At 39.8% G+C, this 22,701-nt stretch overlaps 1 protein-coding gene across 2 annotated transcripts; it reads left to right on the forward strand.

The window, feature by feature from the left end:
• The first annotated feature begins 1,134 nt into the window (after window positions 1–1,134).
• On the forward strand, window positions 1,135–12,598 carry LOC110848147 (leukocyte elastase inhibitor). Of its 2 annotated transcripts, none has more exons than XM_035850681.1 (8): window positions 1,135–1,427; window positions 3,838–4,050; window positions 4,141–4,323; window positions 6,503–6,716; window positions 10,319–10,530; window positions 11,013–11,201; window positions 11,936–12,077; window positions 12,181–12,598. In XM_035850681.1, exons 2-8 carry the CDS (start codon window positions 3,934–3,936, stop codon window positions 12,327–12,329), a joined length of 1,206 nt encoding a protein of 401 aa, XP_035706574.1. In that variant the 5' UTR covers window positions 1,135–1,427; window positions 3,838–3,933; the 3' UTR covers window positions 12,330–12,598. The 2 variants fall into 2 exon arrangements, with proteins under 2 accessions (XP_035706574.1, XP_021950978.1); XM_022095286.2 differs by lacking the exon at window positions 1,135–1,427 and adding an exon at window positions 2,359–2,526.
• The last annotated feature ends 10,103 nt before the right edge of the window (window positions 12,599–22,701 follow it).

Below are 22,701 nucleotides of genomic sequence, written 5' to 3' on the forward strand. Positions count from 1 at the left end.
CTCCGGGGGTTTCTGTTACTTACCTACTTACCTGCCTGGGTGTAGACCTTCTGGTCAGAGAGGGGACGAGGGCGAGTCGTAAGGAGGTGTAGTGGACCTAATAAATTGTTTCTCAAACTCATAACTGATTTATCTCACCGTGAAAACAAGCAATATTCTCAACTTGACTTTTCCCCCTTCACTAAATTGTGTACAATTATAGGAAGAAGGAACATGAAGAAAATTGAAAGAAACACTTTTCCTCTCGCTCCCTTTGTAATCTGCCCAAGTGAGTAGAGACATTTTCAGTTCAAGATTCTCCAAACAAACGAGAAGGACGTACTCGTAAATGCCATCCCTTTATACGCTTTGATCTGTGAAGAAAACTCGGGGAGAAGAAAGTTTCATTTCGGAGTCCTTAGTTGTTCTTCTACTCTCACCACCACCAGACCAGACCAGCGGACGAGTTGGAAGGAGAGGGAAGCCACCACATATTTATTTTATTTGTTACATCGAGCCCAAGAAGAAATAGAGAGACAGATGGGATTTATTTATAAAAACGTTTTCCTTGCCATTTTTTATCGCAAGAATCCCGAAATCCAATAAACCTTTGGGCTTTATGCTATCCAAGTGTCACCCATCTTCATTAATCTTATTGTCGAGAGTAGTGAAGCAAGTCGTCTACGGGATTGATTGCATGGCATACTTTTCCCCCTCCGAGAAGAGAAAGCATAGCCAGACCTTTGTATAAGATGCGATTTATGTGACGATAAAGGTGACAAGAATCATACACTTTCCCATTCATCAGACTACAGACTGCTCTATTCATGGACAAATTAATAAATTGAATCGCGGTAATTATAACTTCCTTCAAAGGAAGCCTTATCATCGCCATCCATTGAAAACGTCGTCGCAACGGGACATGACCATAAAGTGGGGAAAAGACTGATGTCTTCGCATTTTATCCCTTCGGACAAATTAGCCCAGAGCACTGGAATTATTTCGGACATGAACAAGATTACTGGCCTCTTTTACGGGCTGAGTGATGTGGCCTTCATCTGAGAGGAGAGGGATCTTATCGCGGCTTTGGGATTAACTGGTGAAAAGCTGCAAGTGCTACCTCCACTAATTTTTATGGGATATGTGGGAACCCTTTCGGAGCAGTAAGTGCCTTACTTTCTCTCTCGCAAGCAACATGAATTTCATTACGACACATACAAAGAAGAGATGAGGCGAAACACTCTACTTCTTCATAGCAGCACTCAGAATTCGGCATTCAACTCTGAAGAGGAAGAGGTGACGAAAAAATGAGACGGGAAAGATTATATCTCAAAAAGAACAAGTCCGTCGTCTTTTGTGCCGTTGGATGATGATGATGATCACAATCTATCTTCCTCTGTTCACCACTCACTGAACACCCCGAAGCAGCAGAGAAAGCTGAGCAAAAGGTTCTTTCACTTTCTTCTTCTTCTATCCCATTTTTTTGAAAACCACGTAGTACTAAAACTTGCTAAAAATCCTGCTTTTAGAAATTTTATTATTAAAATTTCACATACGTGGAAACACAACACTGCAGGCGTGCACGCCAGGCTGCTCTCATTTTTATTATAGTTTACAACAACGGGATGATATTATTGAGAGAAGAGAAGACCTGTAATCTCAAGTCATGATTTCCCTTCTCAAAATCTAATCCTTAAGAAAACAATAAAACTTTTGACAAAATCCGAGTGAAGATTGAAATTTGCATGAAATCCTACCGAGTCACAATCCGATTTTATTAGTTTTTATATTCGCCGTAAGCTAAAAGCTATATATTTACGACACGACAGGGGCAATTTTATGAGGAAATATGTAATGTTAATCCTGCTCATTGACAGACAGACTCGTCCTCGTTTATTATTCGTCATAGAAAAACAGAGAGAAAGAGATAAGATGACGACGACAGTGACTGCTTTTTTCATACTTGCCATAAAATAAATCTTGTCAGCCAGACAAAAAAATGTTGTTCCAAATGTTGTGAGAATATTTTATGGAAAGTTTTTTGCAAAAGAAAAATGCAAAGTCGAGTCGTGACAGGAGGAAACGGGTTAAAAAATCATAATGCAAAATAGACGGAGGAATCAATACCTTTGAGTTTCAAGTTTTGCGTGAAGGATTTTTTTGTATTCATATTGTGCTCAGCTCAACCTACACGTTTTTATCGTGGGCTTGCCATACTGCAGTTACTGTACAATTACAATGGTTAATCTGTATATGCATACCATGCAAAGTATCGACTAACGAAATGCAAATGCGTCACTGACACTCGTTCTTGTGGGTGTTGTGAATGTTATGTTGCACCCTTTCTTTGTTAAGCGAAATCCAATTTGGTAAAAGAGAGTGTAACCGCGAGGTGGTTATATAATTTAAACTGAAGTCATGTATATTTTTTACTCTTGCAATACATACAATGGGCCGGCAAATGGTTTAAGAAAGTGGTGGTGAGCTGTCAAAAAGTTGGAATTCCAAACGTACGGGACTAATAAGTAGTACTGTTCGAGGAAGAAAGTAAGTAATTCATAAAACTTGAGTCATTTACGAAGTTTTAAACTTGTTCACTTTGTTGAGTATTTTGTAAAAATGTAAAATTGTGATTGGTTGGACAAGGTAACCGTCAAATAGCATCTCTTGTGCGCTGATAAATATTACTTATCAGTACGTTAAGCAGATTTTGCTCTTTGTTTCATGATAACTCAAAATCAGAAGATTCTTTTAATTTATTAGTTTGATCTGCTCATAATTCATCGAGCTCTGAAACATTGCAACCACAAGTCTTGAGACTTGTTTCTTGGAAATGATATTAGAGGCAGGTCAGCTATGTCGTTAGTTGTATTCAGTTAATCATACTTGGTTTACCACTCTGAATGGTCTAGAATTTAAAATCCGAAATTGATAAATACACCAAAAATTAGGTCACCCCCCGCGCGTGTACGTAAGTAAGGTTAAAAGCTTTAGCCTGTCCAAGTAGCTTTATTAGACAAATCATGCCCAATTCCTACCTGGAACTGCTTAAATAAATGAGGCTGCATTATATTTTTCCCAGCAGTTGAGTAAATAGCAGCAATTATGAAAATGAGAGAGGTTTATACAGTGCTCAACAGGGAATTCGCTACACGCTCATAACGTGGTTGTGGTTATGCATAACAAAATTCATGAGACGTAATTTTTACGACGTACACAACATAACATTTTGTTTTCATGGATTTCTAAAAATGTGCTAAAATATGTATAATGTCCTCCTCGTCCTCAACTTGTTTCACAAAGCCAACCCATAAACTCGTCAGCTTAGGGAGGGGATTTTATTCTGTAGCGCTTTTGTCCTCCTGCCAACCACCCCTCTCTAAAGGAAAAGCATATTGTTAATGTCGTTCACGTGTCTGAAATTAAATTCATTGTCGCATCTCAAGATTAAATTGAATTGAAGAAGAAGAGAGAGTAAGTGATCCACCACCACCACCACCGCTAACCAACGACATACGTAGTACGTACCTATATATAGAAAATAGTGCTCTTATATACGGAGTGAAAGCCTGATCTACTTTCTCTGATCTTCTCCTTGTCTCCGGTGCCCTTCTCCCCGGTTAAATTATCAGCGTGTCGTTGGTTCATGTCTTCGTCTTCGTCGTCGCAAGAGATTGTCCTTGTTCTTCTTCTTCTCGTCTCCTATCATCCAGCCCCATAATAATATAATACACAATTTCTCCAGAGATTTCTCCAGCCAAAAAGCGAGTCTTATTAAATGCCTCCTGCTTTGCTACTAAAACCTAATACAACGTTTTCTATCCTGTCTAACCAACTTTCTGATTTTGTTCTTTGCAGTTAGAACCAGAAGCAGCAGCAGTTTGAGAGAGTCTGGTTGGAACCTGTCCAGAAATTGATCGGAAAAAAAGTCAAGCGTCAAAAAATCGTGGAACAATGGCTGCTGCATCCAACACCACGACCTCCTCCGCCTCCTCCCATTCTCTTAGCGAAGTCCCAGAAGTCAAGGCTGTCTCGGCGGCGAACACCACCTTTTCACTTGACTTGTTTAATGTATGTAATTTTTGACTAATAAAAATATAATTCCAGAAATTGAATAATTTCCCCATTGTAAAATTATTATGCAATTTTTTTCTCTTTCAGGGACTCAAAGAACAATTTCCGTCCAACTTGATCTACTCTCCATTCAGCTTGAGTGCGGTTGTGGCAATGGTTCAAGTCGGAGCGAGGGGAGAAACTGCGTCCGAAATCGCCACCGTGTTTCACTACCCGACGGACATGATAACTCTGGGAAAAGGATATACCTCGGTTTTGGCATCCTTTCAGGTAAAGTGAATTTTCCTCCTCATTGATTGAGTTAAAGTGTAATGCAGTAAATAAAGTTGGTGGGACAGGAGGGTAAATAACAGGAAAAAGAAATGTAATACGGGAGAGAAAGTTTACTATTTGCTGCTTCAACAACTTGGTTCATTTAACAGCGAGTTGAGTTCATTGGAGTGAAGTCAATGATGAAATGAAAAATCTCTATGCGTTTTATACAACAATTCCATGCAGCATTGTCTCGAAGGAGTTTTACGGATGGATGTGGCCGCTCCGTGCACTTATCCAACTTACTTATCTTGAAATATACATTCTAATTCTTTTTCGGCTCTTTCGCTCATATTCTCTCCTAATTCCACTTGCTTTATTCCACGCTGTCAACCATTTTAATCTTGAGTAGTCTACTTATATTTGCTACAAATGTACATGCACCATAATAACCAGGCAGGTTTTTAGAGAGAGAGGATTATAGAGTTAGACATCTGCTGGTTCCTGGATGCTGCTTGCTTTCTCCAACGCACAGCATGATGAACATTGCCAATAATTCAAGAGAAACAAGAGCAGTGCGACACATATGTGGAAAGTTGGTGTGTGTGAGCAGGACAAATTTTCACAACTTTTGATGTTGCTACATTATCCGAGCACTATGGAGGAAAAGTGCCATGCACGCAGCCAAGGGGAGAGAAAGTCGCTCTGCTGGATAAAAATGGCTGGCTTGTTGCGGAGCCGTGTGGCCTAACAAGTCAAGTCTCGTAACAATTTGGCAGTGTTTACTAAGTCGCAATCTCTTTTAATATTTATTAGGTTGAGTTGAGGTTATTCCAGGCAGCGGGAAAGGATAACATTAAGATAACAACAGAGACAGACAAGAACGTAGAAGAAGAAGAACAGATTCACTTCATGTATAAAATGCTCAAGAGACAATAATGGTTGGTAGGCAGGGTTGACTCGTTTCCCATTTTCCAAGCACAAAAAGCAATCGCGTACAGTATCCAATCCACAAAACGGCATATTGTTTAGCTTTCTGATGATCATTTCAAACAGGATGCCAAATCTGTGGTAGTTTGCATAGTATAAAATAAAATTAGGGGATTACAATACCATGATGAAATTGAGTGTGATGTGATTGGAATTAGTTGTTAGTGTCTCGTTTTCATGTATGCATGGATAGAGGGAAGAATTGGCTGAGGCCCATCTACTTTCTCCTATATGTTAGGACATAGTAGGGACTTTCTCCCGTTATGCATGTCGGTCGGTTAGTGGCAGTTTGAGAGAACTGTGGCTGATGTGATAAGCTAAGTCCATTTCCAGGTCCCAATTAGGATTATGCAAAATTCGCAGTTTATATTCATTTTCGAGATGTCACTAGCTAAATTGGTTTGTGACAATTTGTTCCTCGGGTGGTGGGTCGACGGGGTAAAAAGTAGTATTCTAGTGGCTCGTTGATAACAATAAAGCTTAGTCGTCGTACACATTGCATCGCATTGTGATTCCAGTGATGTCTTGTTGTTTTGCTTTCATTGTTTTGGCTCCGGTTGGTGAGATTTTACGACCAAAATTGGTCTGATTGTGTGTCCTCCACTACAAAGTCACGGGAATGAGGATTATCATCATCTGGTTAAGTGGAAGCACTCATCTCTACTGGGATTCATAATAATGAACGTGCTGCTTCTGATGAGGATTTGTGTAGCGTGGCATGTGTGGGAGGGAGGGAGGGAGGGAGGAGGACAGGGACTTGGTGCTGCAGCACACAATAAGTTTTAATAATGTCCACAGGCTATGTGGGTACTTGTCGTGTACGAATGCTTTAAATTTATAAGTCCAAACCACCCACCCGCAAATGTACCCATGTACAATGCATGTGTGGCATAACATTTCATCCGCATCCACCACAACCGTAGGGAGTGAAAGTTGGATGTAGAATCAGGAAGAGGAAGAAGAATGATTTAAATTATTGTTGTTTGTTTGGCGTTTTCGGGTTAACATTTTTGCTTTTTATTATCCACACAAACAAATTCCCACATTTAACGAGCCATGACGCACCGTCGTCTATGCGAGCGAGGAACACTTTGTAATGTAATTTACCACCACCACAATAGAAGGAAACTCATTTGAAGGTTTAGATTTGGGGCGAGATCTCATTCCAGTATTTTATCTCAATTTCCGATTTCTTTCTGCATTCCAGACAACTAACGAGGGATACACGCTCTCCTCGGCGAATCGACTCTATACCAATGTGGGCTTCCGGATAAAGGCCGACTATTCCAAGGCAGTTAAGGACAATTTCTTGGCGGAGGTGGAACAACTAGATTTCGCCCAAAATGTCGCCTCAGCAGGGACCATTAATGCCTGGGTGGAGGAGACAACTCATGGGAAAATCAAGGATCTCATCCCACCCGGTATGGTAAAGAAAGCAGCAAACCGAATAAAGAGCATCCACCATATACAAATAGTGGCATTGGTCTTGGTGTCGTGACGGCTGGCTTGTCGAAGAAACGGAGGCAGGGACAGAAAGAGATAATGACAGGCTTTGGTTGGATTGTGGAGGATTTTAGATTTCAGATTAGAAAAGTTTCTTGGTTTCCAGCCACTAATCAGTTCTCTTCTTGGATTGTGCCGGATTGAATGGTTTGGATTGAATGCGAATGGGAAATGCAAATGGTAACTGGGACGTGGATGATGACTTTACTGCTGCCATGAACATTGGGTGGTCATTATTTGGCAGACGGTGCTGGATTACGGGGAACAAAAAATGGAGAAAGTATTAGATGTAGAGATTCGCATATCTGAATTTTGATGTTATTGGTTCAAGGAATAGCAAAGGGTTGAAAGGGGTTTTCTCCTTAAACGTAAATAGTAGTAGAGACCGTGTCAGGCTCTATGTACGCATAGTTGGAGGACTTGCAAGAAAATTACACATATTGTTTAAATTGGACACGCCACATGCTCCACGAGCGGACTGAGGTCACGTACTAGCAGAACCCAATTTATTGTTCTATTTTGTTTTCATGTTATGTAAAGGATTTGTGAATGTCCACCCACCCAACAGAAAACACGAATGTGTGGTGTGCACTTTTTGGCTGGCGTACTCTTTGCTAGAGAGACCATGAACAAAGGTAGAATCGAATTGATGAGGACACACAAGTGAGTAAATCAAGATAGCACATCACACCAAAGCCGTCTCTATATTTTCGATTCCCTCGAGTGATTCAAACGCTACGATTGCGGTTAATTAATGGATGACAAATGTAGTTTCACCAACCACAGTTCACCACGAAAGCAGCCAAACCATCCATTCCCGACCTGAGCTATTTAATGCTTATATGTACGCTCTTCACATCAGATAGATTCCGTGGAGAAAGGCTTTTTGATTTCGGTTAGGTAAGTAAATGGAGCGAGGCCAGACAGACCACAGTCAGTCAGCCAGCCAGGCAGCCAGCATAATCATCACGGAGTAGGAGGATTATTATATGTACATATCTCCAACCAAATCATGCCGAATTTTAGTCATCGTCAGCTATTTTTTTGTACTCCATTTGCCCCCATTCCACTCCCACCACGACGAGAAAAATGCTAATATTCACAGAGATAAAGTGGTCGGCGAATGAAGACAAGGTGTCGACTTTAGTAGGACTGATCCTCACTCTTTTATAAACACTTTATGTTTCAACACTACATTTAATATGGAACCAAGAGTACATCAGCGAAGACCGTAATGACCTCGTCGTCGTCATCGTCGTCGCCTTCTTCTCTATAACACTTCTTCTTCTGGTCTTAAGGCGAGGTAAGGACTTGGATAGCAAGGTTCATTAAACAGGCTGAATAATTTACAGTTTGAGACACCGTTGCTCCTTTACTGTCACCACATCATCATGCTTTCTCTCCTCTCCCACTTTTCCCCATATCCAGAGAAAACTGCTCTCCATCCTTGGAGAGGAGGGAGAAACAGAGTCGTTTAGTTCCCCGTCTGGACATTTTGTTGAAAGGAAGGAAATGATGCCACTAGAACGAGTAGTACTCTCTGAGAGAAAGAGGAAGGAAAGAGGTGATGACTATGAAGTCGTCACCATTAAACATCAAAATCTCAAATCCACTGAGAATCCACAACCACCCACCAACCGATGGGTTTTGTGTGGTACGTACAGCATACCCAAAAGTTGGAAGAGTGCCCTCCACTTTCACCCATTGTTAGAAACTCCCTTGGAGACCAGTTTAGGCTACGGTATCGACCCCACCTACTTGATGGGATGATGGTAATAAAGCCACACCATAGTTGTGCCACAGACGGGATGATGTGCCACCCACCAGTCGTGGTTTCTCTATAAAGTGTAATGTAATAACATTTCAGTACTACCATTTCTTGCAATGCATAACATTGGCATTGGCGAAATCTGTCACCAACAGTTGAACCCCAAAAACCATGCAGAGACCTTGCCCGTAAGGAAGGATCGATCTTTACTCCCACCAATTTTGCGACTTTCCTCCTCTCTCTCTCATCTCATACATCATTTCCAATAGTGCCAATCGTTCCCATAAATAGTTATGCCTACGTACATGGAAGAAGGCATATAATCAACAAAGATCGTGGCAAGAACAATGGTGGTGGTGAAACCTCGACCCAATGTAAATCGTGTATACGTAAGGACGTGTGTGCGATGGGATACGTTAGTTTTAGAATATGGAGAAAGTTTGGCAGTAAATTCCTTCCCCAGTCTTGTGCAGGACGGTCTGTAGGCTGAATTTATTTACAAAGTGGTCCCACTATTTACGTGTAGGTGCAGGATCAGATTATAGCGGAGGAGAAAGAGGTGGTCCTCACACGACTAGTTTTCTCCAGTAGATAAATTATGCCAATCAGTCCGTATTATTATACTCCTTTTTGCTGCACACCTACTTCTGCGGTGGTTCTGCTTCTGGTGAATGAATTGAATCGACAATTTTCTCAGGATGAGAATTGCACTGAATTGGATCCGACTCTCACGAGTTATAAATGTGACGTTATTTTTTCAAATGATTTTCAAACCCCGTGATAAATTACATTTGAAGGAGGCATGCTTCTCGAACATGGGAGATTTACGATTGGTCGAGTCTTGTACTGGTTCGAGAGAGGGATAGAGAAACTCTTTCAGTGATTTGTGATGGACTCTGTGACATGACAGCTTTACAGGTTATTTATGGAGTGGGAATGGAAATGTGGCTTTGTGGTCTCTCCAGCGGACTCTGGACTATCCACGTTCCAAGAGAGATTCCAACTTCCGATGGATTTCGATTCTGTCTATAATTCCAAATGTCAATCACTCTTTCTCTCATAGATTAATGCTAGAGCGAGAGAGAAAGTTGAATGAAATGTGCACTTCGCCAAACGTATGGATGGATGTAGTACAGCAGACTTTGGGGAGTTTGGAATTGCAATGCAAATACATGGATTGGTGGATTTCATTACTGAAATTGGATACGTATAATAAAAGGTAGCTTAGGATCTCGCCAGAAGGAGACGTTTGCTCGTCTCTCTTGTAATAGATTTAGATTAATGAGAATTGAGGGAGGAAATTAGGGAAGAAGACGACGATGATCGCAAAAGTTGGCTGGCTGGGAGAGACAGATATCATTAAGCACGCCACCCACCAGACCAGCACCTAAAGAAGGGAAGCAACAAAATTCTGCTGGTACTTATATGTAGGAATCCTTCTGCTGCTGGTGCTGGTCGTCAAATCACAATGCATTCCTGTGCAATGATTGATTAGAAGTTTGCCCAAGATTAATACCATATTCAGTCATCTTTTGTCCGTTTCTACTCTGACAATAATCCCATTTGATCCCAAACTTTTCATGAATGTGTGTCAATCCGATGAGTTGAGTGGCCTTTTGACTTTATTACGAGCGAGGGCATAACAGTCAAAACATAATTTCGGCAAGAAACTGAAACTAACTTTTCAAAGTGATGGATTCTCAAATTATGTAATAATTTTTTTCTGTATAATTTTATCCATGTACTTATCAGACGCCCTCATCGGAGCCAGTCTGATCCTGGTGAACGGAATCTACTTCAAAGGGCTGTGGTCGCGCCAGTTCAAAACCACTGATACGAAGAAAGCTCCATTCTTCCTGGGCGAAAAGGACGCCGTGGATGTGGACATGATGAGCCAAACTTCCAAGTTTTTGTACGGAAATTTTCCCGACGTGGGCGCCCACGCTGTTGCTTTGCCGTACAAAGTAATAATTTCAAAAATAATATTTTGGTTTTCATTTTTTATGTACAAGGCAGATAAAAAAATCGTGACAATGATTTCTTCCCCTCGATAAGGGGGGAAGCATAGTAAAATACTCCGTTTATCCTTGATACGAAGCAAAAATCACATCTCAAATGTATATCACGTCCAACATGTCGCTTCTTGATTCTTGCCTTGACATCTATCAGCTCAAACTTTGCAAACTTTTCCATCTTGCAACCAACAGTACAAGAAGACGACTTATTCTTGACTACTGGAAGTAGACGACGTTATGCTAGAGCTGAATCCCCACGGGGTTGTAAATCAGTGCAGACTTCTTGTCAGCCTTTATGTGTGTGTTATGACTGAGGAGAAAGTCTGCTGCTGCTGATGAATCTGTATATTTCAACCAAAAGGGCTCTCTGCCTGGTGACATTTGGACTAATTGCGTTTTGTTCTTGAATTTTGATTTTACTTTCTGCACAGGGCGAAAGGTTGAGCATGATTATTATCGCCCCGAAAGAAAAGACGGGTCTCTCCCGGGTGGAAGAGGGGTTGAAGAAGTACACTCCACAAGCAATTTTCGACAATTTATACGCAACGGAGAAAGTGATTGTACGACTTCCAAGGTTCAAGATTGAGTCAACGATGCCTCTCGTTCCCACGTTGAGAAAGGTAAGCTGTTCAGCGGAGGGAGGGATTTATTTTAGAAAAGATAGATAATTTTCTTCCTTCTCCTTCAACTAATAATGTGCTACATCGAAGAAGAGGGAAAGTTTTGTAAGGGAATTAATTAAGGAGGGATAGAAAACGATGTATTTAGCTCTTACATATAGATTTTTGAAAAAAGGACTCCGCATCGGTGGCTAAATATATATAGCAAAGTGAGATTTTGGGTAATTCTTACACGATATTTTGCCTCATACTAAATAACAACCATTTTATTCTGATGATAAGCTCCTCTCTTTCTGACGACGATAAGCAGCTTATTTCTTTCCACTCACGCTCAGTTTTAATTACACGAGATTTGAATTCTGTCTGGTGAAATTACTTACCAGGCAGAATTTGTTCATACAAATTTAGACTTTCAAAGAAGTTGTTGGTACATACATACATAGCTGTTTATACGTATAGCCTTTTAAGGGTAGAGAGGCGAGGTGTGGTGGCAGCATAAAGATCTCAGTTTAGGAAAAAGTTTGAATAAAGTTTGAGAAACTTTGGTGCTAACATAACCCCGGAATTTTCTTCATTTAGATTGTACGCAAGGCTTGACACTCTGTAAATCTGTGAAAGTGTTGAGTTTGTTTGAGAGTCATGATTGAATTTCCGCTGTAAATGAGCTTAACGATGCTATTTAAATCAATTTTATTGCCACGTGCTCAAAAAGTTGGGTTACATTTGTATTTCAGATGGGCTTATCAGCCATGTTTACTGGACGGGCAGATTTTAGTGGGATTCCTCAAGATAAGGAACAACTCGTGGTCACTGAGGTTATCCAGAAAGCGTTCATCGAGGTGAACGAGGAGGGCAGTGAAGCTGCGGCAGCGACGGGTAAGCAAAATAAAATTTACTTAACTATGTATTAAAAAATATCAAACTTTCCCCATTATCGTTAGTGTTTTAATGTTTTTCTCTTTTTCTTTAATCTGCACAGCAATCAGGATGGCGAGATGTGCTCCGCCGATGTGCGATATGCCGACAGAATTCAATGCAGATCGCCCATTTATTTTCCAGATTGTGGATCGTCAAACTAATTTCGTTTTGTTTGCGGGACGATGCAATAATCCGTTACAGAACAAGTAACAAGGTTGAATTATTACAGTCATGATCATTTAAATGCAATTGTGTACAAGGTGCAATTAAGTAACTAATCTGTGAAAAAGCTAAACTTTCCCAATTATATTTAAATGCTTTAAAAATTATGTTACCTTTATTGTTTATAATATTTGCGTATTATTTATAGTATTAAAGCAAAGATGAAATAAAATTTGTGCATGATGACAGTCCACCACCACCAACCCTGCATGCAATTATGAATAAAATTTGTATTGATTGGTTTATTTTGAGTTAAATTAGTTGATTTCAATTATTTATTTATTTGCAGTCATATTGCAATTTGCTTGTATGTAAATGTTATTTTTTGGGACATTCCTCATCCCATAATTGTAACCCTCTTGCTGCATGAAATTGAATTTCAGATGCCGTGAATGCATAGGATGAGCAATTACTTATTTACATACATATCTTGCCATTCCCTCTCTTTATTAACTGGCTGGGATCACAAATGGAAGCCTTGATTGTCCAAACGCAATTCTTGTAAATTTTATTCCAAGATTTGTGTATGGACATCACCGCTTTCGTGAGAATTTCATCATGCAACCAACAATCAGAGTTATAACTCCAATTCGCCATGCTACATATGCCCTCCTTCCATCTTCATCATCATGATAAACATTGCAAAACAAACCTAATTTTGGGCGTTCAACAGTTTCTGCAGTACACAAATTTCCACAAACAAATTGGACCTGGATTCAACACGCCACGCTTGGAAGAGAAGTTGTACATTATGTAACTTTATCTCATTTTGTTCCCTTTTCCCAATTCTTGACTCGATCTCTCACCTTCCTTCCTTCCTTTTCTACTACTCTCGAACAGACCCAGACTTGTCTCAGATTGCAGATGTCTTTTATTTTATTTATGGTGCAAGGCAAGTTTTGATTCCAGAATTTATTATCATTCTTTCTAAATTTCAGACAGCCCTCCAGTTCTGCTGCCTGCCTCAACCTCGCTCTCTTTCTGAAAAACTTTACAAGATCAAGAACAAAACACTGTATTCGGATGTATAAATATGTGTGTAGCCTCTCACTTTTTGCCGGTATTCGAGCCCTTTAATGTATTCGGATTGGATGCTCAGAGAAGGGAAAACTGTTGCCATTTAATTTATGCGAGTTGAGCCATTCAACTGGGTCGAACAAAGGTGCAAATAGTGAATTGAAATGTTGAAAAGCAAGAGCAAGAAGTGGATTTGGTGCAGTATCCGACAACTTGGGGTGCCAAGGTAGGAGTTATTCTAACATAATGAATGGGAGGTAAGGTAAGGCAAGGGGAATACGAATAAGAAGAAAAGAAGATGAAAATGATGAGAGGGATTTATGACGATATTTTTCTTGTGCAGTAAATTTATTCAGCGTGCAATATTTTCATGCTTATAATATTGCACCCTAATTTCTATACTGACTGTATCGCAACCCTTCGCAAAAATATCATTTCCATTTCGCAAACGAATTTATCACGGGCAAAAAATCATCACGGTTATGAAAATGCGAAGTGAATTTTATGTTAACCGTTGATCATGATAACTCACCCGAATTGAAAAGTACAAAAAAAATCTTGGCCTGTGATATTCTTCTTCACGCTCTTTTCTCCAACCTTTCCTTTGAGAGTTCTTATCCCCTTTTCTCTGCTGGTCTCAGCTCTCTCGTTGTCACATCTCATGCTTTTTTTCACTTCCCTTCTTCCTCTCGGGCTGCCATTCTGAATTGAGAAAACTTGGCAGGATCAAGAAAGGTGACGTTGTTGTATTGCTTGCTCTGCTGCATATAAAAAGTGATGCGAGGAAGGAAAAGGGCCGACCTGGACGTGGACCTGGGCATGCAAAGTTGAAGAGTTGCTGGCTGGCGAAAGGCACGTGCTCCTTTTCCTTTTAATTCATCCCTTTCTTTATCAGGAGCAGAGTTCCCTCCATTCTTCTTGCTTCTGCATTTCTAAGGAGCAATATTTTATCGTTTATTTTTACATGTCTGCATTTTTTTGTGAAAAACTTGTCCAGTGTAAGTATGTAGGGATGAAAAATTGTTATCTTGAGCACCATCGGACGGACGGACATCTGGGCAGGTTGAGAGAAGCTGGGATATGTATATATGCAGGCGATATATGTGCTTATCTAAGTTTTAGGTGCAGTTTTTAAAGGATTGAGTAAAATTTAAATAGCACTTTTGTAGTATTACGCTATTTTTTCCAAAATAATGCAGCATAAGAAGGTGGACAATCTGCTTCTCCAGCAAAATGATCACGATAACCGTGTTACATAATGGTCAACTTTTCCTTTTATTCTTCTTCACCCCTTTCTCTTCCCTCCCTCCTCGACAACACCGTTTCCTTTCACGTGCATCTATCTGATTAAGCACATCTTGCTTTCATGATAGAGACGACAGACAACTGGACTCGTACATACTTTTAGTGGTCTGGTAACGCCGTGACGATGGAAGTCATTAGAGGGAACTTTCTAGTCTAACCTTATATTTCATAACAAAGTACATAGCGACGAAGGTGGCAGCGGAGGTAGGCCGGGAGGAGAGGTAATTACAGAATATCGGAAGTAGGAAGCAGCTGCAAGTGAGTGAGATGATGGTGAACAAACACAATTTGCAGATCAAGCCGACTCACCCATAACACAACAACACCGGAGAGAAGACAAAACAAAGTGGATGATGATGAATGTGATGGATCGGATTCCCTCTCAACCTCCGCCTTTATATCGCATCGCATGGGATGGCATATGCCTGTCAGTTTTTGCTTTGTTTTCCAGTCCAGCTAGATGAGAAAAGCATTATTTTGTTGTTTTGCTGGTGGTGATGGCAATGGAGAACCGACCAGAAACCTGGAAACGAAATTCGGGGTGTTAAGGGAATGATGCGTCCGTCCGTCTGGATTGGAAATTGAGTGGGTGATGCTGCTCAATCGGTTCCCGTCATGGCCAAATAGTAATCACGTTGGGTGGAGGATTGATATATATTTGTAGTATACATACACTCCTTATAGAGAAAATTGATGGGAAGTGGGGCGTTTGGCAGGAAAACATGTCAATAATATATAGATCAAATTCCGGTTACCTGCTTTCCCCTCGATAAATAAATGACCAAAAAGGACGATCATTGCATAGTAGTTTCGTTTCGTCCAAAAAATCATGTCTTCCACCAATTAAATGTAAGCTTCTGATTTCACAGGAGACAGATGTGCACTCGGAATGCAATCATCAATCTGCTGGTGTGCGAGGTGAGTTAGGTGAAGTGAGATGCACTTTTTAAAGAGCATGCAACATATTGCAAACAGTTCACGGGTCAGCAAATAAAAACAAGAGATGAATGATGATGAACAAGATCAACAACTAACTACTTTCTCAAATTACGGTCCAGTCAAGTCACTGGGCCAAGGACAACCAGATCACTTGCTGCACGCGTCTCATTTTCGTGTGTTTTAAATGTGAAGTTATTACGGTTTAAAAGTCCATGTATAAGTAGTCTTGGATGAAGCATTGCATTTAATACTGATGAAAATGGAAAGCCAATGAACACAAAACCTGTTGTGAGATAGCAAATTATTCTGAGAAAGAGACAGATGCGATGATGTAAGTTCATTAAAAGAAAACTTGAGTTCCTGCGGCAATGAAAGTTTTAAGATGATTAATAAAAATCGAATCCGATTCATTGAGCATAATTGATTTTAGGTTTCAGGAAATTTTTCACGGTAATTTATCAATTTTCTGTGCATTTAAAAATAATGTGATCAATGCACGTGCAGATATTGGACCAACAAATTAAATTGAATGTAATTTTATGTGGTCTCGCTTTAATTGTGTAATGAGCAGCCCAAGTGAATAACATGAGTTTAATGTTGTATTTAAAGACCACAAGATGTTCAGCATCGTAAAAAAACGGGCTAAAAAAGTAACATCGGTTCAGTGGCTAGCTCCAAACATTCGTTTGTTCAGGTGGGCATAAAAAAAGTATATCAAACCCAATATCAATATTCCCGTCAATCGTTTCCGTCTTTGGATTTATTCGTAACAAATAGTCTCATAATTTGTACCTCTCTATAAAGAAGACCATCGGTTGACAGTATTTTGGCACAAGTGACCGTTACGTATTACTTTTTATTGCAAAAGCGTGCCAATTCCAACTGTCCACACACACCCACGCGTACATATGTTATCCTCCGAAGTGCACATGTTCCTCCAAAATTATGAAACGGATGGATAGACGAATAATACATAAGTGATTATTATTACATCACAATAAGTAAGCAAGCTGCAAGTTTAACAATGCACGGATGAGCAGTTTGTGAGAGATGACAATCTCTCCGGATAATAATATGTGAACAGAAGGAGGGGAATGCATACAATGAACAACTGACTCTACTTTTACCATTTAAATTTTAAACCATTTCCACCTTAATTCTCTCCAGTTGGTAATTCCGTTGGTGAGGTTGCCCACCTTATGACGACGCATGGTCATCAATGTGTATATCGGTAAATAGTAATAAAAAAACGAATGTAGCTTGTTACAAACTCTGTTACATCATCATCATCATTCGGGCACAAAAGCCCGCATCAAGCCAAGCCACCCTTCAGGCAGCTTGATTAATTAAAAATTCATTCCATGATGTCAGTTACTTATTACTTACCGCGACGACCAGTGGGGGAGAGAGAGGAGGGGTGTCTCAGTCTATGCATATCTGTACACACCTACTAATTACGTAACATACGAACCACGGTATTCGCACATGTCATCCTTCTAATTATTGAAGCACACTGCATGCAAACTTGTCAGTTTTTTGGGCAATTTGAATAATTAGGTATATGCATAGATTAAACTTGCATAGATTGAATCCACCTGGGTATGTATTAAATCATTCAGTTTCATAAAATTCTTTAAAAAAGCTAAAATTCTGAAAAAACGCAGCATCTCATCTTTCTCTCATCATTTGTATTATTAAGGAATGCATAATTGTTCCTTGTTCTACTACCATTTGTCGGTTATTATGTACATATTATTCCTTTTCCTCCCTTCTTCTTGTTCATTACTTAAAACTACAACTTTAAACTTCGTCTCATAAAGGATAGTAAAAGATGATAGTAAAAAAGTAAAAGTTTCCTTGTCGTGTGTGATAACAATCAAGATTTGGACGAGTCGCGTGGCGGCTGTCCGTTGTTTTATTACGTGAACTTTGCCACACACAGGAGGACCAACTCTCATTTTTATGGATTCCACTTTTACATACAGAGACTTTAAATGCAGAGAAAAAACTTGAAAGTGCTTCATCCATCCTCTTCACCATTTTCCGATGATTCAAATTGAAAACTATCACAGTCTGAGTTTATAAATAAAATAAAAATGAGAGTGCTTCATCCATCCAAAGTTGTTGAGTATGTATTCTAGCGGACTTATTATTAGTGGACGGGTGGCTGGAATGGGATAAGTATTGAAAATAGAGTGAGGAATAGAAGCACCAAGCTGCGTTTACTTTTACCTCTGAATTTAGATATGTACATACATGCTTCCCAATCCAATTCTATAATAACTTTGCTTTTTCTCCTTCCCGAACAATTGAATAGGAGGACGACAGTTGGGGCAGATGTTGTTCGGATCGGATGGATGGATGGACGATGTACATTGGCTTTGAGTCCGTATATGAAAGCTAAATTTATACCCGATTTCATTCAGATTAGAGAATGCAGCACACTCTGAAATGCAGGGATCACCGTCATTACAAGAAGAGGTGAAGGATTGAAATTGAAACGTGGTTATCAAAACAAAGTCTGCAAAAATCTGATGTCCAGATTCCGAAATGGAATATTGGATGCAATGAACGGGTTCTTGCTACATGTCGTCGCGTGTAAAGATTTCGTTTTTTGTGCAAGCTGAGTAATTTAATGGACTGGGTTAAGGAAGGCAAAGTAAAATGTGAACATCTTGCTACCGAGTCGTCAACCGTTTTTCTTCAACGAACGAACAGTAGTATCAAGGTTTTTTACTGAATTGCAGAGGTGCAGTTTGCTGTTGAGGTACCAAACCAACAGCTTATACCGTATTTGATGTACCTCAAGGCATCAGGTATGTCTTACACATCTGAACAGTAAACAGGAGGGAGACACCGGTGCACCTTTCCTTTTATGTTAACTTAAAGATGCCGTGTGGTGGTTAAAACAAGGCTTCATGAAAAATACTACGATGAATGGATGGGGCATGAATTGTGGGGTTGGCAAACTGCGGTAGATATGTAGGGAGTAGTGGATGTGCTTTTTTCTGATGTTATCCCGACTAGATTTCGACCATTATTATTTCACAAGATGATCGTAGATTTAAAAAGAGATGTGGTTTTTTAAATTTAAAAGTCTTTTTGGGCAGATGCTCACCCAAACAAAAATGAAAGTAATCAGGATTAAATCTTGAATTAAGGTGAATATAAACTAACGGATAAATTAAAGTTGACATTTTGAGACAAAATTTATAAAATTCTGAAGTATAAATTTTGACAAATACAATTTTTATCAGCCCAAATTTGAGCTAGGTCAGGTAACAGGAAATGCAATTATGCCCACACAAATACACCACTGCGGTTATTTGTACTTTGTGGTTACTTTTTCTGTGTTAAATTTACGACATTACAGAAAACCACAAAGTCTCAAAGTCAACAATAACATTCCGGATTCGATTTTGTGGGTGGATTTAGGAAAGTTAGGACCTTTTATGTATAAAGTGCAGCTTAAACTGCACCATCCCTTTGTTCCGTAGCGCAGTGAGAGAGAAGAAATGGTCATTTTAGTGGTTGGTTGACCATTCTTTCGGGTCTAAGTATTACAGCAGCAGTTGACATATTTACAATAAATAGACACATTATTTCCGGGCTGATATTCTCCATCCTTTCATTTCGGACTTCGTCAAAGATAAATACGCAGACCAAAATATAACGTACACAGATCCATCCATAAGCGGATACCAGACATTGAATCGTTTTTAAAGAATGTGACTGAATCGAATTTTTATTTCCCTTTTACGGCAAGTAAAATGTGGTGGGTTTTGTATCCAACGTTTTACGACGTTTACCAAAGTTTCCGGCTCCTTTGAAAATGCGATACAGTTATCAAAAATGCAGTAAAATTAACAATGCAGTGACAGCGGGTCGACAACATGGATATTTTTATACACGGGACTCTTAAAGAATGTAAAAATTGCATTTTAAAATACGAGAATGAGATCTTTCAATCTTGTGCTTTGGAGAAGATCAAAGTGACTGACGAGAATTGGTGGAAAGTAATTTTGATAAAAATCACTAAGAAAATACTCGGTTCCATGAAGTTTGACAAATTCTATCCGATACTGATTTTCTAAAATCCTGTCAATTCTTTGCACGAATCCAGCACGTTTGCATCGATTAAAATTATGATTACACCAAACCGACTAATTGCATGACCTAATAAATCAAACCCTTGTTTCACACAATATTACTCCCGGTAGCAATAAAATCATAAAAATATTTAGTTCATGTCCTGTAAATTACCCACGTGTTGCTCCCCTGCATTTTAAAGTTTAAACCTCCTCCTCCCCTTTAAAAACTTTGATCCGGATTTCTACCCGATGGGATTTATAACACGAAAAATTTCATTGTGCACAACATGCAGCTGAATCCGACGCACATGCAGTAACCACTTCCTTACATTACATACCAGCTTTTGGCCATCCCAGTTTTTCATCACTATCCTGTCGTGCCTGGTTTCAAATCATTGAACGTGAATTGAATTGTGCAGATGCAGCTTGCCTCCTCACGCACAGAGAGAAAAGCAAAGCTAAAATCACAACCTTATTTCTTTGTCGAATAATGTTTCCATCCGAAAATCCGTCCATTTGGCATGCCCAACTAAAATATGTATGTGGTGGAAGTTGCATCAATAAGGCCCCGCATCATCCGAGGCAGCCGGGCCGTCGGGCCGGTGTCCATTGTGCTGTGGGTGCATTGTGTACGAAACTATTTACAGTATTTACTCGTATAAAATAATGAAATAAAGAAACGCTTCAATAAATTTTGAGGCACAAGGAAGCAAAATCAATACATAGATACGTCACACGACCAGGAGGAGGACGGAAGCATAGGAGAACACAGTTTGTATTTCGGTAGGTTATGGTTGATCGATAAGCGTGATATTCAAAGTGCATAATGCATCAGATAATCTACACACCGGGATATGTGCATGCAGTTACTACACATGGCCATACATATATAGTTAATGATGGTAAATTCACTGCACCACCACCGAAAAAGGGAGTCTCTAGAGAATTCGGGAATAATGGAAGTTCAATCCACAGAGAAAACTTTAGTCGCGTGCCACAATCAACCCAGTCAGATTCCCAATTGTTGTATTATCATTGTCGGCTGGGGGAATTGCATTTCATTTCACCTATCACTTTGCATCACTGTTACACAATAAGTGCATCTGGCCGAATAGCTACTTTTATGCCACGAGCTAGCTGGGCTAGTTTACTCGATTTGGTGAAAAATACTTGGATGTTGACTCTTATGGTCTGTAGAAGTAGCACCTTTTTGGTTGCAGACGATCGTATGATTTTATTGAATTGTTGAGAGGATATGCTAACAAAGGAAGTAAACAAATCTCTGAATCATCCAAGAAGGTGAAGGTAGTAAGAAAATACACACTTGTCCATTTTTCTTAGAATCAGCTAGATTTTGGGTCCTCGTGGCTGAATCTGACAATAAAAAGTGCAGTAGATGTATGTATTTACTGCATTTTTCCATGTATGTATGTAGGCGATACCAATTGAGAAGCAAAGTTAAAGAATCTGCAGATGCAACAGGCAGCATCTTTTTCTTTTTCATCCTTCTCAGTCAGCTTTAAAGTTTAAAAACCATTGGAACCTAAACACAATACGCTTTATATCCGGGCAAGTTAAAGGTCTTTTCTATTCAGCCAACCAATTCGACCTTGCTTAATCAGCCAGCCAAGAAACTGTTGGATGCAATCAACCATAATCATTCAATTTTCAGGTTTCAATAGGAAATGGACATCTGCTCACAAGAATAACGCGTTGCCTTTATAGTAAAGAGGGACTTGAAGCAAATTAGAGAATTCAATACTAAAATGTCAATGGATTTGGATGGGCCACGCTTACACTTTAATATTTAGCACGGGGGACGACTATGCAGTGCAAGCTGCAAGAAAAAGTTATGCAGATGTGTATTCTTTAAAGGAGGTCGGGTTGGATCAGGTCAAGTATAGTTGACGACCGTGTTGTGTGAGTTGACAATTTTTTGTATTTATCACGAAGACTCGCTATGAGCAGGTGTCTCGTAATATAGAATTATTTAAGAGAAAAGCTAAGCGTGTGTACAAATGTAATTTATATTAAATTCGTAAGATTGATTATGGTCGAATGACAGAAATTACCAAATGCATACGCTCTTCTGTTACAGTACAAATGGGAAATAAATATGTAAGCCTGATTGATTCGAATCAATAATGAAAGCAGCCAGTGACACGTTTTTCGGGAGAGTGTCAATCCCTGTCGTCGAATTAAACACCCTCGCACCACACCACCCACGCCAATCCGAGTGAAAGCAAGCGTGCCACGAATTACTGGTCGCTTTTGTTGTTTCGTTTGCGTCCCCGTGTCATCGCGCATGATTGAATTCAGCAGTTTTGTAATAAATAAATTGAATTACCATTTGGTACGGATGGACATGCAGCCTGTCAAAGGACACGCGAATTGGGTTGAGACAAAAACCAAATCCGGTCTGGCTGGATCATGCGAGCTAATTATAATCATAATAATCATCGTTCTTTGATTGACAATTGACAGCCAACTTTCCGACGCGGTTGGTCCAAGGAAGGGTTGCTAGAAATGCGACAGAACCCTTTTTTCGATTTCGCCATCGTGTGAGTCCCGTCATCTTCTCGTCCTGCCTGGTGCCTACTGCCTATCCATTGTCCATCAGATTGAGATTTACTTCCCACCACCACTGCCAAACTTCATTGTAATGCAAAGCTTCCTCCGCAACAATAGCCGGAGCAAATATGTAGCAGTTTCTATGATGAATAAGGGTGTACTCATAATGTGTTCATTTTATTGCAATCCATCCATACGCACGAAATTAGAGGAAGTGGAAGAGTTTCGTCATGTCGTAGCTCGTGCCACGCCAAGCCGAACCAATAATCGGTTCTCGGTGTGGGATTCTACATAATATACAAAATATATATATAAATTGGGTACCAGAACGCGCATGGGGTAGACACACACGAACCACGATTCGGATTTCATGATTTTTGTCACTGGTTTCAAGGTTTCGTGTCCATCAGAAGAAGAGAAGGCAAGCTGCAACTAAA

This window comes from Folsomia candida, unplaced genomic scaffold (assembly GCF_002217175.1).
Source record: "Folsomia candida strain VU population unplaced genomic scaffold, ASM221717v1 Fcan01_Sc004, whole genome shotgun sequence".
Lineage (NCBI taxonomy): Eukaryota > Metazoa > Arthropoda > Collembola > Entomobryomorpha > Isotomidae > Folsomia > Folsomia candida.